The sequence below is a fragment of the Physeter macrocephalus genome, chromosome 3, assembly GCF_002837175.3.
Source record: "Physeter macrocephalus isolate SW-GA chromosome 3, ASM283717v5, whole genome shotgun sequence".
NCBI classification, from domain to species: Eukaryota; Metazoa; Chordata; class Mammalia; order Artiodactyla; family Physeteridae; genus Physeter; species Physeter macrocephalus.
The window spans coordinates 22,769,701-22,786,349 of NC_041216.1; the positions used below are offsets into that span (position 1 = coordinate 22,769,701).

At 42.9% G+C, this 16,649-nt stretch overlaps 1 protein-coding gene across 5 annotated transcripts in view; it reads right to left on the reverse strand.

Moving 5' to 3' along the window:
* Window positions 1-16,649, reverse strand: part of PRDM2 (PR/SET domain 2) — a 120,026-nt gene that overhangs the window by 89,139 nt on the left and 14,238 nt on the right. For 4 of the 5 annotated variants that reach the window (XR_008616935.1, XM_028487820.2, XM_028487821.2 and 1 more), the window contains one exon: window positions 553-667. Coding sequence is in view for 2 of the 5 variants with exons in the window: in XM_028487820.2 (XP_028343621.1) it covers window positions 553-667 (115 nt within the window). In the remaining 3 variants the exon portion in view is untranslated. Of the gene's footprint in view, window positions 1-552; window positions 668-16,649 lie in introns of those variants that run through there. The other variant, XM_028487822.2, reaches the window with a different exon arrangement.

The window sequence follows — 16,649 nt, forward strand, 5'->3', positions numbered from 1 at the left end:
AGAGGGAGGCCCGCATACCACAAAAAAAAAAAAAAAAAAAAAAAAAAAAAAAGCTTGGCTGTATTCAACAAGAAATTCCAGCCAGAAGCATTGGAACACACTCATGTCATCATTCACTAAAATATCTACTAAGCGTCAGGTACTGGAGACATAAGCTAAATAAGAAATGAAGGCACTCACAACCAGTGAAAGGGACAGATGTGAAAACAAATACAAAATAATGAAATAAATATAATAGCATAATCACACTCAAATCACAGTGAAATCAGAGGAGGGAGAAAAACATTCTATGGGAAGAAGAGCCCCTGGGAGACACGGAGGAAGGGAGCTGCTCAGGCTGAATCACGAAGGATGGTGGATGGGTGAAGGTGTGTTTCTGGTTTAACTTTATAATCTATGTCCACCCTGGATTCTTAACTGGAAAACATAATCTTCTGAGTCAGAGTATAGATGTGTTGCTTTTAGAGTGAGCTCCCTACCTGAGAAGCCCCAGAGGAAGCCTCGCCACAGCCTGCCCTCCCTTCCCTCTCCTTTTCTGACCCCAGTGCTCACCAACCCGAGTCTTGTCAACAGCAGATGGGAAAAGCCTCACTTCCTCTGGAAGGCCTCGAAGCACATGTTCAGGTACCTCGGCCAGGGTCTCGGCGGCTGCCACAGGCTCAGCGTTCTGCAAGTTAAGAAGCAGAAAGATAAGAGCAAAAGGAAGAAAACCCAGTTCCGTTCTGATTTTTTTCTGGCCCAATAAGCAAATAAGCAAAAATGTAACTGAAACCCGAAGCTGGCAAGCCAGACTAAGATGATGATGTCAAGCGTTTCAGGAGTGGCTCTGATGCTTGTCTGTGAGTCTCCAAAGGAAACCACTATAACCTTCAAGCATGTCTGTGTTAATCTATTTTGTTCCAGCCACCTGTGGCCATTTTAAAAACACGTAAATCTCTGGCACCATATTGTTTTAAACTCCCACAGAATCTGGCAGCAAAATACAGCTCAAGCTTACTTTAAGTCATAGGCTACCATCAGCATTGAAGGACATTAAAAAAATAAAAACCAGCACTCCCTACTTAAATGAACACTGTTGGCACATGCTGTAAAGGCCATGCCAGCCAATCGGACCGCCATCCCACCCATGCTTTCATCCCTCCAGCAAAAACCCCTTGACAGGCTTGAGGATTCCCAGCAAGAACACTACAATTTATTCTGGGCCCTCCATGGAAGTGAGACCTTTCCAGGAAACAGTACTATACGACTGTATACCAAGTAACTAAATAGCAAAGTCCCCACAATATCATAAAGTCTCTAAGAAATAGAGAATTTAGAAATTACTAAGTATATGCCTACTAAGTATATGCCAAAATTCTTAAGAAATAAGATTACTATTAGATATATGTCTGTAAGGTAACAGAAAGGGGAGATTTGAGCCGACTCATAGAACATGACTGTTAGTCTAAAAATAATTTTCAAATCAAAGGAAAATCAAGTGGCTATTAACTGGCACCACATATACCCCAAAGAACTGATGTGCAGATCGTGACCCCACCAAGAATGATGGGTTTTGTAGTCTGAATGTTTTTTATTTCACTGCAAAAGGAAACATTTCTCAAGGACTTTCAAAGAAACCAACATAGGCAAAAAGCAAACTCCAAGCTAAAAAGATTAATTTTCCCAGAACAATGAAGATCTTGTAGTTTTTAAGAATGTTTTGTGCCAAGAAAAGAATATCATCCAAATTTTTGTACTCCTAGCATTTCATTTTTTTAAAAAAACATATCAATAGGCTGCTTCGAGAGAAATAAATCCCGCGGCAACAAGCATGTCATTATGAAGGTCTACTGTGCTATTTTGAGTTGAAATGTGCAAAAGTGGGCATCGAGAGACTAGGGTTCATTCCCTGGACAGGGCAAAGGTGACGGTGCATACACTCCAGAAGCACAACTACTTGCATCCTGCTTGATTTATGCCTTGGTCCTGACAGTATCACCAAGCACAAGTTCAATGCCTTCCCAGACATGGGAATATCAAAACTGGCCCAGAAAATGGTCTTATGGTATTTTTCATTAGCTAAAGTGTGAATAAATTAAGCACACAAATTTCTCACTTCTAAATACAGTGCCCTCATTTTAAAAATTTTCATGTATAAACTGGAATTTTGGAGACGTGAATAAATTTTTCCAAAGAGGGCAAAGGTATTAAATTGGTAGTTGCTATCCTAGGCTACATAATAATAATTTTTAACTTGGGTAAATTACACAATATTAACAAGTACTAGCCGCAGTGATGAGTCCTATTAGCACATGGTCAGTTAGCACAGTCAGTGGGAATTTTCTTCCCCTTTCTCAGATGGGACCCAGGTGAAGATTTTAAAGGATTTGACACCACTTAACCTCCCCAGAAGCTTTGAAAAGACAGTGCTTTAGCCAACTCAAACTGATACTTCCAGGCAGTATTACAATCATATTAATGACTTAATATGTACCGGGAACTTCCTCGGGCCTCAGTGCAACGCACTGTGCTAATCATCTTGTGTGCAAGCTTACTCCAAACAGCCCAAGGGGCAGCACTGCCAATGCCCCCTCCCAGCTCCCCTCTCCCTCACCACACACACAGATGAGGAAACTGAGGCTTAGGGAAGTGGTCCCAGCTGCTCAAGGACAGGATTTGAGACTCCGTCTGTCTATCTCTAGAGCCCGAGCCCATAACTACTGTGGTATTCGCAGTTAAAATTCTGCTGGATCGGGTAGGAGGCCCTAATGTAAAACATGGTGACTATGGTTGAAAGCATGTATTATAGAACTGAAACTTGCTAAGACAGTAGAACTTAAATGTTCTCACCAAAAAAAAAGAAAAGAAAAAGATAAATATGCAAGGTGATGGGTATGTGAATTAACTAGGTGGTAGGAATTCTTTCACAACGTATAGGTATATCAAACCACCACGATGTACACACACTTTAGACACCTTACAATTGTATTTGTCAATTATACCTCAATAAAGCAAAGATTTCAAAAAAGAAAAGATTCTGCTGGAATATAATCTGAGAACGTCTGCCCTAAAACCTCCAAACTTCCCCAGAAATGTCAACAGGAGATGGCGCCTAAGGCAGGACTGGTCATTCCCACAGGAAATTTGTAACTTGAGGATAAGTTGAAGATCATGGATATTAAAATTTCTGAGACACCTGTGAATATAAAGGACCTCAGCAGAGATGCCACAGGAAAAAGAAATAAGGAAAGTTCCCATACACGTATTTACTCGCTTTCAGCAAAACCATTATTTTTAATTTGGGTTCCTTTAGTTAGTAGAGGAAAGCTTTTTTTCCTGTTTATTTCCGTATCCTTGACACTACAAAGGGACTCAACTAAAACCGGAGGACCTCAGTCCAGACACTGGCCAGCTCCAGGGCCTTCCTCTCACTGTTCCGGCTGCTGCAATCTCCACTGCAGTGGCTATGGCTGCAAACTGCATGGAACATCTTCAGGAAATCAGAAGTAGGAGAAGGTAGGACGGCTTGCCTAAACAGAACCACCCTCTCCCCCTTCCTTATTTTCCCTTCATAGCTCTAACCACAATTTTAAATAATTACTTGTATAATTATGTGTTTAATGCACCTCCCCCGTCAGACTGCAGGGAAGACAGATTGTGTCCATCTTACTCCAGGCTGCATTCCCAGTGCTCAGCAACAGACCTGAAATGTTTGTTGTCACTTAAGTACTTGAATGAATAAATGATTCTTGCAAGTTAACTTAAACCTTTTTTAGAAAAAAGAAGGTTAGGAAAAAATTAAATAGCAGAGTCATCTATCTGAGAGCACTTTCTCTATGAGTGCCTGAATTTCTTGAATTTGAGGTAGGTATTTCTGGGTCAATGTAAGGATCCTTTTTTAGAAAATGTGATATGCTCTCAATTCCAAGCAACCAGTTTACAAGTAAACCTTCGGAACAAAAGAACATTTAAAAGAAAATTTCTCTTCCCAACACACTCATAAATTGGGATCTCTTTCATATACATACATACACACACACACAATCTCATATATATATATACATATCATATAATATATATATATACATCATATATATGTAGTATTAGATAGATAGATAGACAGACAGATAGTATTAGATGTAATACCATACTCTAAACAGGGTCACCTTGGTGCTTACACTAAAGAATCACAATCCTGGGAATACTTTTAAGGTTGATTTTGTCTAAAAGAAACTGTAACGTGTAGTTAATTTATTAAAAGATTTCTGAGTCCCTTCTGTGGGCCAGGCAACGTTTTAAGCATCACATATGCCTTAACAATGTTATTACTCTAGTGAAGAAGACAGACAAAATCAAAGATATACAATGCTTGGTACTTATTGATGCTCTGAAGAGAAATCAAGCACAAGAAGGGGACACAGTGATGGGAGAAGGGGCAGGGTGCTATTTTAGACAGAGGGCTTAAGGAAGACCTCTAGAAGTAGGAAGGGAATCTTGCGACAATATGCAGGAAAAACAGGTCAGGAAAGGACCTTGCTGAGTTAGGAATAAGCGTGGTATGTTCAGAGAACAGACAGGCAAAGAGACCAATGTGTCCACAGCAGAGCAGGGAAGAGAAGAGCGGCCAGCGCTGTGTGTGGGCGGGGGGGGGGGGGGGGGATGCCACTGGAGAACTGTGAACCACGCAGAATGAGAGGGGTAGAAGGTAAGCGGCCGGAGGTCAGGCTGCACACTCCAGGAAGGAACCCTGGCTGCTCCTCTTTCCAGAGGGGCCAACGGCCTCCCAGCACCCCATCCCTGCTGTCCCAGAATAAAGACATTCCCATTTCAAGGGTTTCTGACACTGACCACTGTGATAAGCACGGGGGAAGCTACGAGGACTTCTCTACTTTCCCGTTATGTAATAGAAAACGTAAGAACTCTTTAATTCCCTACTTAATGCAACAAGTATCAGTGAACTGATCTGGATTGGTATGTATTAAATTTAACATAGTAAGTTTAAGTTAGTAAGTTAGTTATTAACTGTTAATTGACCTCCTTAATTCCATGTCTCCAACTTCCTACCTCAAAGTTAAAGAAGGTCAATATCCCCTCTCTCTCCCAACTAACGGCCACAAGTTGTCCATCATTCAATCACTAACAAATACTTCCCAAGTGCCTGCTCCGGGCTGGCACGTGCTGATGGTGAAGGTACTACGGTTAATACAGCTGACCCAGGCCCCTTCTCAAGAGGCTCACCGGCAGAGGAACTCTTATTCTGCTTCCTAACACAAGAAACCTTACAGGTATTTGGAACCTCCAGTTTTGACCTTGCTGTGGAGCCTCTTAAAGGGCCTTCTATGCTTTCCTGCAATACTCTTCCTCTGGCCGAGGATGACCTTCCCATGCTGGATAATGGGGAGCTCAGGGAACATAACTCTCACTCCTTCCTCTGGGCCAAGCTCTGTGCTAACAAGCACTTTCTGCACACCACCTCACCGAATCCTCACCATAATCAGAGCTAACGCTGACAGAGTATTCAGGATACTAACCAGACACTATTCCAAGCTCTTTCTGCAGCGCCGCATTTAATCTTTACACTGTCGTGCTGGTTGTGGGTTCTTTTATAACCCCATTTTACAGATGAAACTGAAACCTGCCTATACTCACAGCTAGTAAGTGGCAGAGGTAGGGCTCAAATCCAGACAGTCACGCTTCAGGAGCAGGAGTCCCCATGGCAGGCCTTAGAGCAGCCCTGTCAAGTAACTTCCCCAAATTACACAAAGCAGTGGAGCCAAGGGAAATTCCAGACAGGAGTCCACATTTTAACTACTAAACCAGTGGGGTCTCGCACTGTAATCCGGTAGTGCCTGGGAAGCCCCTTTCGAGGGTCAAGGTCAGAGCCATTTTCATAATAACACTAAGATGTTATCTGCCTTTTTCACGCTCAGATGTATACAGGGGAGCTTTCTGGAGGCTCTGACATGTGATGATGTCATCATTCCACTGGCTAATGGAATGTGTGATTCTTTAGTCTTGTGTTTTAAATTTTCTGAGTCATGAATAAGGCCTGTAGTCTAACATCACTGTACAAGTTGATTCCATGGTATTGATATTGTACTAGAGTTAAGACGTTACCATCGGGGAAGCTGAGTGCAGAGGCCCATAAAGGACTCTACTACTTTTGCAATTTCCTGTGAATCTATAATTATTTCCCCGCCAAAGTTTTAAAATATGTTTCAATTTCATGGTAAATATCCAAATACATAATCCACGTAAACCGAAAGCTTGAGAATAGCTGGACGAAGGAAGACCACCTCTGACCTTCCGGTACCTCCCATCTCAGGACTGAGAGGCAGAGGACAGGAGAGTGTGGTGATGCGAGGAGCGAGGGAAGAGGCTGGATCCACATATTTGTGCCCCCCCGCCTCCCCCCATGCCAAGCTTCCTGAGTACGACTGGAGGGGGTGCTCCCCTATAGGCACAAGGGTTTGTTTGGTTTTTTTAAGGTTTCATTGCTAATCACCAAAGGAGAACAAGTAAAACAGACTAGAACAAACTGAGTTAAGTGGCTTCAAAATATTAAAGGCAACAACTTATCGTCGATGCCCCTATTAGGGCTCCTGCAAGGATGGACAAGGCGAACCTACCCTTTGCTTTAAGCCCCAGATGGTGGGACTGCGACCCCATCAAGGCCTGAGGACTCCTAAGGGAGCCGGTGTGTGTCGGTGCTCCAGGTCCCTGCCCTACCCAGAGGAAGTCTGTCTCCACTGTCCTACGCGGCAAGGGTCCCCATCAGGCCTGCTTGCCACGCTCTTGCCTCTCACTGCATGGTGCACTCTGACGCGCTGACGGTTTGGCCTGTTTGATGGCCTCTCCGCCAGAGGCAAAGCCAGACACACAGGGCAGGTCTGTTCCACTCGCCCTGCCCCCGGAGCCCGGCACAGGATGCGTAGCTCAGAGCAGTGGTTGCAGTGAACAGCCAAAGAAACAAGTGTCTGGCAGTCAGTGCCAAGAGGTCCAGGCGCAGAGACGGCTGTAAGTGGATACGGCTCGACTGGTAACGGAGTCCCGGGCAGTGGATGAGACTGGAGAGCAGAGGGCAAGAGAAGAGTGAGGACGGGCCCTCAGGACACCACTGTCTCGGAGTGAGAGCAGCAGAGCAGGCCTAGAAGAAGACAGCCCAGAGGTGGTGAGGTGCCAGAAAGGCCAGGAAAAGATTCAAGGAAGGGAGAGAGGTCAACAGTCAAACGCTGCTGGTGAGGCTTCAAAATCTGCTCTATCTGATCCCTTCCTCCAGCACCCACCGCCGCCATCCATTAAAGCTGAAATAGCACAGCAATCCCCACCCTCCAACAAATGTCCAGTCTCTGTCCCCCATGCCACCACAGCGCTACCCTAGGAACCTAGGAAAGCAACAAGGAGGACATGGGGTCCTGCCCACCTGCGGCCCACAGCCGAACATGGGAGACCAGCGGGCGGTTCCCACGGGGACCACTGAAAGAAAGGGTGTGATAAACAGAGATAAGGAGGGGACTCTGTTTTAGTTAGGGTGGCTGGGGGTGGAGCAAGTGCATCTCAGAGAATGACACAGAGACTTGGACTTGAAAGATGAGAATGAGCCATGCGTGAAGGACTGAGCATTCCGAAGAAACATCCCGAGGAGACCAAAGGGCTTGGCAAGTTCAGGAACAAAAAGAGGCCACTGTGGCCAGGTCAGAGTGAGCCAGGGAGAAAGCAGAGGCAGCGCCACCAGATCCTGCAGGACCTTCACCACCAAGGTGTGGAGACCAGACGGCCTTCGGAGAGTGGTGGGGCACTGCAGGGTTTGGGGCAGGGGAGTGACAAGATGTGACGAAGTCTTCTGGCTTCTAGTCTATTCCAGATTCAACTTCTCCAAACCCTCTGTCTTCTCTATTAATCAACCTATAAAGCATCTGGTTCAAAACTCTTTTAAAAACATTCTAAATAAAGTCCTGTAGTTCCTCTACTGGTTTTAGAAACTTTCACAGTTCAAGGGAAGCAAAGAAAATGAGGTACCTGAGAGCTTTCTCACCCTGACATACCCGTGCCCCTTGTCCAGAAGGTTCTGATGCAGGGTGGGAATGGAGTGGGGGCTGAGCAGGAAAAGGAGCTTTCTGTTGCCTCCCAGTGAGTCTGTTACTGGCAAGACTGAGTTGCAACTTTTCAATCCACCTTCATCCAAACCAGCAAACTGTGGACCTACAGCCTTTCAAATCAGATAGTTTGTTTGGTATACCCACAGATTAAAAAAAAAAAAAAATTCTATTGGAAGAAAACTCCCCATTTTACCAGTAAAAGTTCCTTCCTGGCCCCTACAGGCACAAGCCTCATGGCTCTTCCTGCCCTCACCAGCCTAGGTCCTCTTACCCCTCTGGGGCTCTCACAACCTACAATGACCCAGACCACTGGCCCTTCTGACCCTCAATTCCTCTGACCAGTCAACATCCTCTACATCCTTCCGGGTCAAGTTCACATCCCAGTTCCTCCATGAAGACATTCCAAACAGTGCAGGATTGTCCACTTTTCTGGCTTCCTGTATGGTCAGCTTTATGCTCTATACATATAGTACTTCAAGGCACATGGAGAATGATTCCATGAGGAGAGACAGACTGTTGGTGAGACGATCAATTAGGAGGTTTAGTAAACAAGGAATGTCTCGGTCTGTACTCAAGCAGTAACAGTGATTAGAAGGTATTTTACAGGGCAGAATGGAGACTTGGTTACTGGCTGAAGATGATAATAACAATACTTACAGTGTTCCCTATATGCCGGGGACTAGCCTTAGTGCTTTACATTTATTACTCATTTACTCTTGCCCACAATCGCATGGAATGGGCACCACTATTATCCCTATTTGACAGGTGAGAAACAAATACCAAGAAGGCAAGTGACTTGCCCAAGTTTACACAGCTGGAGGGGAATGTGAGTCACAAGATACCAAAGATGAGGCAGAGCTAAACAACCCTATAACCTTCTCTACCAAAGCATTAATATCAGGACAACAAAATATGTAAGACTTCTGCCACAGTTCCTTCCACAGTTATGTAAGGAAATGCTATTCAAGTTGCTAATTTCTTTTTTCAAATTTGAGAAATAATTTAATATTTTCATTCAAAAAGACAGTGTCCTGTATTTTATAAAAATTGCTAATTTACCTAGTAAAATACATGATTCAAAATGAGATTTGAGGGCCATCATTATTCAATGCATTAGTTTCCTAAACTATACACTCACTAGTTGAGGTTTAAGTAATAACAACAGATTGGAATCACCTTAATTGGAAGGCTTTTAAAAAATGTCTTTAGTGTCAAATTTGTATTTATAGTTACCTACAAAAAATATAATTCTATATTAATAATATGCTACAACAGCAAAAGTGGTTTTGATTTTTCACACCATATATTTTTAGGATTAGAAAAAAAGCAGGGGAGATACCTAAAACGAAAGATAGTAGCCATCCCACAGTTTCACCAAATCTTTAGAAATATGATCATGAACAGATTTATCTAGATGGTCAGGTGGTCTCCCATAAAATATTTCCTGTAAAAGGAATAAACCACTAACATGCACAACAAATGGATGACTCTCAAAAACGTATGCTGACCAAAAGGAGATAAAACACAAAGGAGCACATACTATATGATTCCATTTACCTGAAATTCTAGAATGGGAAAAACCAAACCATAGGGACAGAGAGCAGATCAGTGGTTGCCTGGGGTAGGGGCTCGGGGGAGGACTAACTGCAGAACAGCAACTTTTGAGGGTGATGGAAATGTCCTATATCTTGACAGTGATGGTAGTTACATGAGTGTAGACATTTGTCAAAACTCAACACTTCGAATGAGTATATTTCATTATACATAAATTATACCTCAAAGTTGATTTTTAAAGTAAAATAAGTTAATGAATCCTATACTCTCCTCTTTAAATCGTGCTAAAATGAGACTTTAATGCTCTGAGAAAATAAATAAAATACCAATGCCATAGAAAAAAGATTTTTTCAAGATTTTTCTTTAACCCAAGTCAAGCATTCCTTTGCTCAAAAACCTCCAAAGGTGTCCCATCTCCCTGAGCAAAGTCCACTCTGGTCCTCACAACGACCACAGGTCTGACGCAACACCTCTCTGACCCCATCCGCTCTGCTCCAGGCATGTGTGCTCTGGAACCAGCCTGCTCCACTTCCTCCCTACACCCCTCTCAAATAAACAGTCACTGTGTTTAATATGTATCAGAACACTGGCACTGGCTGCTATGACATAAGGCTGCATGTACTATCTTACACAGGCAACACATACTCATGTCTTTATTTTTTTTTTTAAAGATGCTAAATAGAGTCCCTCTTTTTTTTTTTATTATTTTATTTCATTTATTTTTGGCTACGTTGGGTCTTTGTTGCTGCGCGCAGGCTTCCTCTAGTTGTGGTGAGCGGGGGCTACTCTTCGTTGCAGTGCGCGGGCTTCTCATTGCAGTGGCTTCTCTTGTTGCAGAGCACGTGCTCTAGGCGCGCGGGCTTCAGTAGTTGTGACATGCGGGCTCAGTAGTTGTGGCTCGTGGGCTCTAGTGCACAGGCTCAGTAGTTGTGGCACACGGGCTTAGCTGCTCCGCGGCATGTGGGATCTTCCCGGACCAGGGCTTGAACCCGTGTCCCCTTCAATGGCAGGCGAATTCTTAACCACTGCGCCACCAGGGAAGTCCCTAATGTCTTTATTTTTTTAAATATAAGACTAAGCAAGCTTTACTGGTATTTCATGTAAATTTATATCAGTAACTCCTTTTATACACTTCATCCAAAGACTGACCATAAATTACTACATCAGTTTTGACCTATTTAATTAAAGCACCTCGTTTCTTAAATATCGATTTGATCAAAACCAACACTGGGGAGCAACAGCAGTGGGTGACAGGAGAGATCAGATTCAACATCCCTTAATGTTAAGAACACAACATTGTATATTCACACTAAGATACACATTCCTGCTACAATAGACTAATACTAATCACCATAGCAATTGTTGTCACCACCAAAAGACATCCAAGAATCAGAGAGTATTAAAACACTCAAATTCCATGAACAATTATTCTTTGTTTAGACCCGCAAACAATACTCTTAGTTACTATTCTGGGGGCAAACAATAGAGGAAAAAAATCAAACAAGCTTCAGTTTCCTAAAATAGCATTAAATTGTATTTGGTTAAGGAATAAGTACGACTGCAATTAACAACAAGCAGATGGGGACACAGAACAAGAAAATCTTATACACCATCTCTGCAAAAGAACAGCAAATAGTTCTGAAAACACTTTGAAAAGTACCCTCTTTCAAAAAGCTGGCAGGTCTATTACGCTTCCAACTAAAGAAACTGTCCCCGAATATGGTGTTAATAGTGAACAAACATAGTACTACATTCTTGCCCCTAACAACCCAGTCTCTGCAGCACGGGAAGAACGATATTCTAAAAAGCAGAAATCAGATGATGTCTCTGTCCAGTGGCTTCCTATTGCATTTAGAAGAATAAAACAAACTTCTTCTCACGGCCCTAAAGGCCCTATAAATCTGGCCCTCATCCCTCACACCAGCTTCATCCTGTCCAGAGTCCCCGAAGCTCATCAAGCTCCAGCCCCCGGCCTGCTCTCCGTTCCCTGAACCAGCAAGCTCATTCTCACCTCAGAGCCTTTGCACTCACTGTTTGTTCACTCTGCCTAGAATTTCTTTCCCCAGATCTTCATATATCTGGTTCTTGGTTATGACTTGAGTCTCTGTTCTATTATTAATCACTTCTTCAGAACAGCCTTCCCTGACCATGTAATCCAGAGAACCTCTCCACCCATCATTCTTTATCACATTACCTTATTTCACTGTCTTCACAGCACTTTTCACTATCTGAAATTATCTTGTTTGTCATCCTGCTTTTTAACTGTCTCCCTCTAAAAGTATGTGTTACAAAGCTGAGCCCTTGCCTACCCAGTTCCCTGCAGGCAGAATCCACAACACACTGGGATGCAGTCTATGCAGGATGAATGAGGGGATGAGAGAACATTCAGAACAGCTAAAGTAATGGAATATGGATCTTTCCATTATTCTGATGGCTTATCACAATTCTCAGGGTTGGATCTGCAGCATCAGTGATTAAAAGCTTCTTCTGTTATTTTAGTAAGTAAAACTTTAAAACAAGTTTGGAATGCTAAATTGCTTTGCTACTGATTACTGGCAATACCATAGACCAGCGGTCCCCAACCTTTTTGGCACCAGGGACCAGTTTCGTGGAAGACAATTTTTTCCACGGGGGCCATGGGGGGAGTGGTTCAGGCGGGAATGTGAGCGGTGGGGAGCGGTGGGGGGCGACAAGAGGCAACGGGGGCGGTGGGGAGCGATGCGGGGCGGTGGGGGGCGGTGGGGAGCGAAGCGGGGCGGTGGGGGGCGGTGGGGAGCGAAGCGGGGCGGCGGGGGGGGGGTGGGGAGCGACCGGGAGCGACCAGGAGCGGGGGGGAGCGGCAGATGAAGCTTCGCTCACTTGCCCACCACTCACCTCCTGCTGTGCGGCCTAATTCCGGTCTGCCGCCCAGGCGCTGGGGACCCCTGCCATAGATGACTGATCAGTATACAGACATGCTGCAATCATAAAACTACTATACTGATAGAAAGTTTCATATATTAGTAACAATTTGAGTTATGTAAAGACTCTTTAAGAAAAAAACTAAGTGTGATTCAATAAGTTAGTAATCAAGACAGCAGTAATTAACCATTAGGGCTTAAACTTACACAATGTTATATGTCAATTATATCTCAATAAAGCAGGAAAAAAAAATCACCGGGGCTGTACCTAAATATTATAGTTCTCTTCTCCTCCCAAGCGCCTGATGGGTTTGCACTGCTTTCCCCACTTGAGTTTTAAGTTCAATGCAACCATTGGAGTAACTCTAGCCAATTAAGCAGAAGTAGAAGAAACATATACTGAGACAAAGCCTCCATCATCCTTGGTTCTTAAGCAACTAAATAGCAGATCCACACTGGATGTGCAGCAAGAACAAGAAATAAATGGTTGCTGTGTAAGACCCTGAGATTTTGGAGCTGCCTGTCTGTAAGTGCAGCATAACACAGTTTATCCTGACCGGTACAGCAGTACAGCATGGTGACCAAGAACCCCTGGGCTTTGGAATCTGACTGGCCTGAATCAGAATCAGATTGAATCTGAGTGAATCAGAGCTCTATCACTTACTGTTTGAGTGATCACGGGCCTCTGGCCTTAATGTCTTCATCCATAAAATAGTTATAATACCTACTCTTCATAGAGTGGTTGCAAAAGACTGAATTGAAAGAATATATATGTAATACGCATTGCGGTGCCTGGCATGTTGGTTAAGCCCTCACTACGTAGCAAGTGGCATTAAACCCTAGAACATCTACTTTAAGTGACTATGAGCATATTTGCATTATGGAACTTTGCTCACCTTGGATGTTCTATAAAGTAAAGCATTCTAAACTCTTTGTCCATGAGACAGCCATTTATAAAGTTCTGGATTCTCCTAGATAAATCTAGGAAAAGATAAGACTAGCGGAACAACTCAAAGTTAATAGGGATGGGTGTGGAATGACAACGAAGCCAGTGAAGGATACCCCTGTGATTTGAAAGTGGAAAGAAAAGAAAATGGAGAGTGAGGGGAGGAGACACAGTGGCTGCAGGGGCTGGATTCTAAATTAGAAAGATAAGAGATAGTAAGAAAGGGGTAAGTGCTGAGAACAGACAGAAAGAGAAAGAAGGACAAAAAGCATGTGGGTCTGGAGCTCTGTGGAGCCCAGGGCTGAGGGTGGAGGGAGACCCCGGCTAGCCATACCAGGAACAACTTGGAACATATTGATAAGACAGCAGTTCAAACTGCTGCTTCAACAGTCAGTGTTTAAAATGCCAGGAGGCTTCGGACTCTGCTGTTTCTTCTAAAGGACTCACTTGTAAACAATATGGTATGCTCACTCCTGGGATCCTCTGGTCCCTAAAACTCAACTGTCAGGCATGTATGAATGAAAGATTCCGTGCTATTGTCTCAGAAACTACACCAATCATAACAGACAGATCTGACAGCTAAAATTCACCAAAGCAATGCTGATCAGTCCTTAGAAAAATCGAACCCTAAACTCACCATCAAGATTTTAATTAAAAATCAATCTGGTTGGGCTTCACTGGTGGCGCAGTGGTTGAGAGTCCGCCTGCTGATGCAGGGGACGCGGGTTCGTGCCCCGGTCTGGGAGGATCCCGCATGCCGGGGAGCGGCTGGGCCCGTGAGCCATGGCCACTGAGCCTGCGCGTCCGGAGCCTGTGCTCCGCGAGGGGAGAGGCCACGGCAGTGGGAGGCCCGCGGGCCGCAAAAAGAAAAAGGAAAAAAAAAAAAAAATCAATCTGGTTCAAGTTAAAACATTTTTAATACCTGAAATTTTGTGTAGTTGTTTTGAAGCTTTTCAAGCACTTACTGCTCAATTGCACTGGCTGAAAATAAGAATAAATACAAGAGGGGAAAACATGAAGTGTCCTGAAACAATTCTTAATTTTTAAAAATCACTGGGACAATTGTTGAAAAACACTCATAGATTGTATGTCATGCTATAGTAATCAGGTCTCAATATCATGGGACTAATACTCCTCAAATAATAAAAATATAACTAATGATGCTGAAAATTTTACTCATAAAAAGCAGACAACTTTTATAATCCAAATAAAAGTTTCACTACTACCAGACCATTTAAATGACACCCAGGGCTTCCCTGGTGGCGCAGTGGTTGAGAGTCCGCCTGCCAATGCAGGGGACACAGGTTCGTGCCCCGGTCCGGGAAGATCCCACGTGCCGTGGAGCGGCTGGGCCCGTGAGCCATGGCCTCTGGGACTGCGCATCCGGAGCCTGTGCTCCACAACGGGAGAGGCCACAACGGTGAGAGGCCCGCGTACCGGAAAAAATAATAATAATAATAATAAATAAATAAATAAATAAATAAATAAATAAATGACACCCGAATCAGAAATGTGCTAGCCACTAGAAACATAAGAGGACACTCTTCCACTGATATTTGGCATTTGGTATCAAAGGCAGTCCTCTGCAGATCTGATATTAAAACTTGTCAAGAGCAAAACCAAATTGTAAGAGAGCCAAAAAAAGAAATGGTTATTACTACGACTCTTTTGAACGGCATGTGGACTTTCTTCAAACACAAAAAGTCCTTTTGATATAAATGGAAAATTAAAGCAAAAGTGTGAGGCGTCAAACAAGTCTAAATACATTTGAAATGAAATACTATTAGCTTAGCACAGTTAGCCACCTGAAATAAATGGCTGTTGAAGAGTGATGCAACCTAAGTGATGTCAATATTTAGATGCCACTTTGGAAGCATTCACCATCATTCCAATCCAGAATCGAGACTCCTCTAACAACAGCTCCGAGGCAGTGGGAGAGCAAGTTCCATGGGGAGACCAGGTCAGCATTAAGACTCAATCTTAAAACAGGAAAATAAATGAACTCTACGACATATATCCGCACATAACTTTGATGGACAATGACTATGAAAAATGCATTCTGTTCTCTTTTCCCTCCCCCATCTCACCATTTCAAAAATAATTTGCCTTCAAAAGCATGTCAGTAAATCTGCAAGCTTTAAAATAATAGCAACCATGTGCCCCATGTGTTTGCCAGATTCATTTTTTATGATGTATAGTCCTCTGCATTAAAATCAACGAATTTTTGATAAAGAAAGTAATGAAAAGAAATCAAAAGAATCCATTCCAGAAACTTCACACCTCTCAACCCCAACACAGGACTGAATTTATTAAACTTGGTCACTTAATGAAATTGGAGTTGTGAGCTCCAGTTAGACGCACCTGTAAATGGTAAAAAAAAAAAAAAAAAAAAAAAAAAAAGGCGTCCCAAGTTTCAGTTGATCCAGAGTACAAAATGTTTTCAAGCCTGATAGTTTTAAGCTAAACACCAAAAATTACAGACTACACACTTTTAAGTTCTGTCCTTCATATTTTTAAAAAAAGAGTTTTATAAGGATTTCAAAAGAGAATGTTTCTGATATCCATGCATTTCCATAACTGCAAGTGAAACGATATTAAAACCAGAAAATAAGAATACTACTTTAGAACATATAAAATCTACATAATTGGTTCTACTTATCAGAACACCCTTCAGGCTACAGAAATACCCATAGCAGAATTGTTTAATCTCCAGGTAATCCCACACCCTCCTGTAAGGAGAAATACATCTTACATTTCAATATCTGCCCTCTTGTTTTTATTCTAAACGGGTTTTTCAAGGACAGAATGCTTAGTTTCCCATTCAGTTTTGATCTCTAAAAATAACTTCCAATTTTCCCTGTGCAACCAATGGGTTATTACAAAATAAAAAGTACTAAAAATGAAAGCTTAATAAGCTTCAAAACAAAAACAAAGAAATAACACTAGAGTGTGGCAGCGAAGGTAAAAAAAAGAAAGTCTGAACTAAGGTCCCTAAGAATGAGTCCTCTACTCAGGGTTCCACAGAAACGCCAACTCACGCCAAAACAACGCACACTCCACTTCACGAACAAACACACACTATGAAAATGATGAACTAATGAATGGTATTAAGAAACAGAAAGGAAAATCTGGGAGGAATGAAGGTGTGTGTTACTATCTTTTAAAAATCAA